The sequence below is a fragment of the Diprion similis genome, chromosome 5 (genome assembly GCF_021155765.1).
Source record: "Diprion similis isolate iyDipSimi1 chromosome 5, iyDipSimi1.1, whole genome shotgun sequence".
NCBI classification, from domain to species: Eukaryota; Metazoa; Arthropoda; class Insecta; order Hymenoptera; family Diprionidae; genus Diprion; species Diprion similis.
In genome coordinates, this window is record NC_060109.1 from 5,655,755 (window position 1) to 5,662,401 (window position 6,647).

General features: G+C 46.7%; 2 protein-coding genes across 2 annotated transcripts; one reads left to right on the plus strand and one right to left on the minus strand.

Annotated features, from left to right (window-relative positions):
- The first annotated feature begins 834 nt into the window (after positions 1-834).
- On the plus strand, positions 835-1,731 carry LOC124406230. The gene has a single exon (XM_046881585.1). It carries the CDS (start codon positions 835-837, stop codon positions 1,729-1,731), a length of 897 nt encoding a protein of 298 aa, XP_046737541.1.
- A 103-nt stretch (positions 1,732-1,834) lies between these two features.
- Positions 1,835-3,779, minus strand: LOC124406231 (uncharacterized protein K02A2.6-like). Its single transcript, XM_046881586.1, has 2 exons — positions 2,717-3,779; positions 1,835-2,082 (listed from the first exon to the last, which is right to left on the minus strand). Exons 1-2 carry the CDS (start codon positions 3,777-3,779, stop codon positions 1,835-1,837), a joined length of 1,311 nt encoding a protein of 436 aa, XP_046737542.1.
- Positions 3,780-6,647: the final 2,868 nt, after the last annotated feature.

The window sequence follows — 6,647 nt, forward strand, 5'->3', positions numbered from 1 at the left end:
CTGGAACGACTAGTGGACAGATTCATGAGGGATGGGGCTCTTGCTGCAAACCCCCTCTCGGGGGCGCAACACGCCTACCAAGTCGGTAGGTCGACAGAGACGGCACTCCACCACCTGGTAAGGGAGGTAGAGGGGCCACTCCACCGGAAGAAAGCGGCGCTACGCGTATTTATGGACGTCGAAGGAGCGTTTGACAACACCTCCTTCGATGCAATTTGTGAGGCTGCCACGAAGTTCGGCTTAAGCGCTATGCTGGTCGACTGGATCAGGCAGATGCTACAGACTAGGACTGTCGCCACCAAGCTCGGAGGTACCGAAGTAAGCGTCCAGGTCGACAAGGGCTGCCCACAGGGGGGCGTTCTCTCCCCCCTGCTGTGGACCCTAGTTGTGGACGGACTGCTGACGGGGCTTAACAAGCTAAACGTGACAGCGGTGGGCTACGCCGACGACGTGGCATTGATCGTCGCAGGCGACCACCTTCCAGCTGTGACAAGCAAGATGCAAAAGGCACTGGACTTTGTACAGAACTGGTGCACATCTCAGGGACTAAGGATCAATCCTAACAAGACCGAGATGCTACTGTTCACCAGGAAGCGGAAACTCAGGATGGGGCATGTCGAGATATTTGATCGAGGCTAACCCTATCCACCAAGGTACGCTACCTAGGAGTCACCCTAGACCCCAAACTCACATGGAAGGCCCACACCATCCGCCAGGCACGGAAGGCTACGGCCACGTACTCGGCCTGCAGAAGGATGGTGGGCCAGACCTGGGGTCTACAAGCAAGGGTAGTTCGATGAATCTTCATGGCCATCATACTACTGCTCATACGCTATGAGCAGTGCCACATACCGGAAGGCATATGAACGCGTCTACAGGATGGCGATCCTAGGCATTACAGGGGCCCTTCGAACCACCCCGACTATTGCCATGGGGGCCCTCCTGGGCCTGCCACCCCCACACATTACGGTGGAGGAGGAGGCCTGGAGGGCGGCGCTACGCCTGAGGCACCTAGGACTTTGGAAGCGCACCGGTTTGGGACACACTGTGATACTTAACCGGCAAGGAGCACCGCGGACAGCTCTGGAACAGAGCGGGGACCGCTGCACCAGCAGATTCCAGTTTAACCGAGTTTTCAGGGTAACGTACCCGCTCAGAGAGACCTGGGCAAACAACCCGGACAGAATACTCTCCCCAAAAGGACCCGTGTGGTACACAGACGGGTCCAAAACTGAGACGGGCACCGGGGCCGGCTTCTGGTGTGGAGGACCAAGGACGAGCAGGTCGCTTGCCCTGGAACCCACAGCCACGGTGCTACAAACTGAGATGTACGTTCTGCTAGCCTGTGCCAGACATATCCTGAGCATGGGCTACAAAGGGAAACACATATATATCTGCAGTGACAGCCGGACAGCACTCAAACACCTGGACGCCTGCGTTGTAAGGTCGGTGCTGACCTGGGACTGCATCACTGTCTTATCACGGCTGGCCAAAGACAACCGCGTGAGCCTGGTATGGGTGCCAGGACACAGCGGCATCCAAGGCAATGAAATTGCACACAACCTGGCCAAAGAGGGGGCCTCGCGCCAACCGAGCGACGAGGGCTTCCTCCCCGGCCTACGCCCTGGGCTTATAAGATGCCTATCGAAGCAATGGACGGTGGTCCGCTTTGCGGACCTCTGTGACCGTACACCAGGCATGGCTCATTCCAAGGGCCATCGCAAGACCTAGCAGCCACGCTCATACGACTGAACAGGACCGAGCTGAGGACCGTGATAGGCCTCATCACCCGCACTGGTACACGGGCAAGCACCTCGTGCACCTGGGACTCAGATCAGAGTTCCTGGGCCCGAGATGTGAAGGGGAATAGGAGACCCCCCGCCACCTCATCACCCAGTGTAGGGGGCTCGAGGGACCGCGTAAGCAGGCCCTCGGAGCTAACTACACCGGCGAGAGCAAAATCGAGGAAATGGGGGTGGGCAGGCTGCTTCATTTCGCGAAGCTGGCCGGCCTGACCTCGTTCCCTACACACTAGGGGTGCCCCAAAGGGCCCGGGCACAATGGTCCAACCGAACTGAGCGCCTGGCCGTCCCCAATCCAATACATACAATACAATAATATCATTAATAAAAATGTTATAAATTTCGATTATCATCATTTCAATAATAATTGATTTTGTTCAAAGAAATAGAGATTATATACATTTGATTATTTTCCCATATCAATGTGTATTTTTAACACATTCTGTGGAATAAATGAGGAAACTTCCAAAAAGTTTACATAAAATAACGACATTTAGAAAAAGAAATTGAAATTAGAAAATCGAAATAATCTATTTTTATATGATAAGGAAAAATGGGTAGAGCGAAACAAGACGATGTGTAGGTACAACAAACTTATTGTTATGTAATAAGTAGAGACACAGCGTTATTTCATCTTTCACATTTATTTCGTAACGGTGTTTACATCGCCGTTCCCGACACGAGACTCACACGTCCTCAAGCTCGGGCAAGACCCACAGGTCTTTAGTCAGAGTGTAGATATATAGCATCCCTCCCCCCTAGTGTGAGACATATGTTGTTTTTCACAACTAAACCAAATATTTTTGGAGAGCGGAAGAAAGAACAGAAAAAAATTTTTTTAGTATGCAATGAACAAAATTTAAAGAATTGAGAAGGAAGAGAAAACTACAAAAATCTCAAATTTTTTGTTTTGCTTCGAAGTGGATAGTGAGTTTGGTTTTCGTCCATTGGTTTCTTTTTTGGCGTCGACAGTGTTTTTGGCTCACTTTCTGGTCCGGTCTTGATCTTGATGAGTTGGTTCACGTGACGTCTGTGTACCAGTCCAGTGTTTCGTTCTCGTACCTGGTATGACAGGGGGCCAGTTTTTTTTATAATGATTGCTCGTGCCCATTTCGGCCCCGTTTTGCTCTGGTATATCCTCATGCAAACCGTCTCGTTTATCTTGAATTTTCTTGTACCAGCCCGAGTCTCCGCCGACGTCGGGTTTTTTTCTTCTTTATTTGGTTTCATTATGTCCAGTGGAATGTGCAGTTTTCGGTTCATCATTATCTCTGCTGGTGTGAGGCCTGTTGTTGCTGAAGGAGTCGTGTGTTGTTTCAACAAAAATCTGCTCATTTTTTCTTCCCAGTTTCCATCGATGAGAACTTTAAGGTTACGTTTGGTTGTTTGCACAGCGCGTTCCGCTTGTCCGTTTGCCGCCGGGTGATACGGAGCAACGAAAACCTGTTTAATTCCATTTTTTTTTGTAAATTCCGCCATTTCTGCTGATTTAAATGACGTGTCATTATCCGAGACGATTGTTTTTGGTGTGCCGAAGGTGGCAAAAAGTCTTCTTAGTTCAATAATTACTCTTTTTAACGTTGTCGAGGAGACTTTGGAAACTTCGATCCATTTTGACGTTGCGTCGACTACAATCAGGAAAACTTGTCCTCGGAATGGTCCAGCAAAGTCAATATGAAGCCTAGTCCACGGGTTTTGCGGGATTTCCCAATTTTCGATCTGTGCTCGGGGCGGGTTGTTTTTAGTTTCTTGGCAATTGTCGCAGTTGCTGATCATTACTTCGATGTCCTCGTCGATCCCGGGCCACCATGCGTACGATCGGGCAAATGCTTTAGTTGCCACCACGCCGCAGTGATTTAAATGTAAGTATTTTAATGTGTCGCGTTGCAGTTTCTTTGGTACTACCACCCTTTCACCTCGTACTATGCAGCCTTCTTGGATTGCCAGTTCGTTTCGTTTCAACCAGAAGTTCCTCATCGACGATGAGGTGTTTTTTGGCCATCCTTTTTTATATAGGTTTTCACCTCCATTAGTATCTCGTCGTTTTCTGTTTCTTCTTTGATGTCTTTGACTGAGATCGGATTCCTTGAGGTACCTTCTAGCATACGAATGTTTGCTGTGTCATCATCTTCTGTAGCTTCTTCTGGAAGTGGAAACCTGGATAGCATATCAGCATTTCCGTGCTTTTTTCCAGGTCGGTGAATTAGTTCGTATTCATATGCTGACATAGTTATTTTGTATCTTTCGAGTTTAGGTGAGAGTTTTTGTGTGTTTTTATTGTTCTTCTTGAAAATGCCTAGAAGCGGCTTGTGGTCCGTGATCATTTTGAATTTTCTGCCTGCCAAATATTGATGGAAATGTTCGGTGGCCTTGATCAGCGCCAGCGCCTCGCGTTCAATTTGTGAGTAATTTCTTTGGGTTTTTGTTAGGGTCTTCGAGCTGTATTCGATTACTTTTTCCGATTTGTCGGGCATTTCGTGAGCCAGAACTGCTCCGATTCCGATTGGCGAAGCGTCAGCTGAGACAACGAGTGGGAGTTTGTCGTCGTAGTGCGTTAAAACTTCCGATCCCATCAATCTTCTTTTGAGTTCTTCGAAAGCTCTTTGTTCTGCATCTCCCCAAGTCCATTTTTTTCCTTCGTCCAATCGTCGGTGCAAGGGCTCTGCAATTTTTGCGCGTTTTTTTATGAACCTCCCGTAAAAATTTATTCCTCCTAGGAACACTTGAAGTTCTTTTTTGTCTTTTGGTGCGGGTATTCGTTGAATTGCTTTCAATTTATCATCCGTTGGACTGATTCCTTTCGCCGAAATTGTGTGTCCTAGAAATTCCATGGTTTTTACTCCGAATATAGATTTCTCCATGTTGATTTTAAGGTTTGCCTCGTACAACCGCTGCAGAACTTCTTTTACACGTGCATCGTGTTCTTCTCTTTCTCGTCCTTGGATTTTAATGTTGTCGATATATATTTGTACGCCGGGAATGCCCTGTAATATCTTCGTCATGTAGTGCTGGAAGATTCTTGGTGCAGCCGATAATCCATCGAGTAATCTTGTGACTCTGAAAAGGCCGATATGTGTGCTTATTGTCAGAATTTCCGATGTTTTCTCATCAACGCGTAGTTGTTTGTATGCGTTTTGTAAATCGATTTGTGTGAATATTTTTCCGCCGTTAAGCGTCGCGAAAGCTTCAGACACAGTGGGAATGGGGTATTCCGAGTCTTTGATTTTTGGGTTTACCGTGTCTTTGTAGTCTCCCACTACTCTAATTTTCCCATTTGATTTTTTGACAAAGTGTGCAGGAGTTGCCCAGTCTGACTGCATCACAGGAATAAGCATTCCTTGGTTTTGCATACTTTTTAACGCTTCGCTTGTTGCTTCCTGTAATGCGTACGGGACACGCCTTGCTTTAATAAATTTCGGTTGTGCTCCTTCTTTTAATTCGATGCTTATGGGAGTCCCATTGTGTCCTTCTAGTTTTGAAGATGTTATGAGCGGGAATTCGCTGATCATTTTTGTGTAATCAGTTTTAATTTTTTTTACTTGATTAATGCCCAATATTTTTATTCCGAGATCATCAAACCAGTCTCTTCCGAGGAGGTTTGGTCCGATCGTTTCTTGTAAGATAGTCACCGGTAAATTCGCCTTGTGTTTTCCGTATTTTACCGAGACTCTCGTCGAGCCCAGAACGCCCAGTCGTTTTTTTTCATACGCGAAAAGATTGACCTCTTTTTTTGACCACTTGGGTGCAGTCTGCGGCCAAATTTTTTTGTACGTTTTTCGATTTATTAGGGATACGTGTGCGCCGTTGTCAATCTCGAACGAACAAGGCACTGAGTTTAACTCGACCGTGACCTTGTATTTATTATTATGTTCGCCCAAGCTTGCTTGGTTCACAATCGCGTTAGTATAGCTGTCGCTGTCTTCGTCGCACAAGCCCGTATCTTCTGATGAGTCGTTCTCTACTCGGTGTGTACGGGATGGTTTGGTCTTCGAGCTACCCAAAACCCCTTGTTTACTTTTACAAACTGTACTGAGGTGCCCGGTTTTCGAACACGTACCGCATTTTTCGTTTTTGAAAAAACAAACTTCAGGAGTGTGATTTTTATATCCACACCTGTAGCACCCTTTTCCTCGGTTGCTTTTATCTCCGAAGTTTTTCTTTTGATTCGCGATTTTATTTACCGCGTTTGTCTCTCTTTTTCGGAGTAATTTTTGCTGATCTGCTGTTGATTCTGCGTTTCGAGCGATTTCTAGCGCTTTACTTAACGTGATTCCGTCTGGATTTGCGTCCTCGTCTAATTCTTCGTGCCTTCGGCACAAGTATCTTTGTAATTCCTCGTCTCTGATACCCGCTACAAATCGGTCGCGGAGCATTATTTCTAATGGTAATTTTTCTGTAGGTCCTCCAAATTTGCAGTCTTGGGCCAATTTTCTGAGTTCGCGAACAAAATTTTGTAACGATTCTTCTTCTAATTGGTCGCGTTTTTGAAACTGGACTCTGTTTAGTGAAACATTCGACGATTTGCCGAAGTGTTCTTTGCATTTCTTTACGATCTCGTCGTACGACACCTCTTTCGGTTTTTTTGGCAGGCAGAAAGATTTTATTATTGGATATATTTTGACCCCGACGGCAGTAAGAAGAGTGGATCTTTTTTTACCTTCCTCAGTGATGTTGTTGGCTTCAAGATAAAACTCGAATTGGTCGGCGTAGTTTTCCCATAGTTGTATTTCTGGGTCGAAGTCCACCAGTTTGCCTATCGCTCGTGCCATGACTTTTTCCGCTCGCACTTCCGAGCCAGAACCGTCGACACACTCACTGTTCTTCTCGTCCGATTTTTTAATAAAT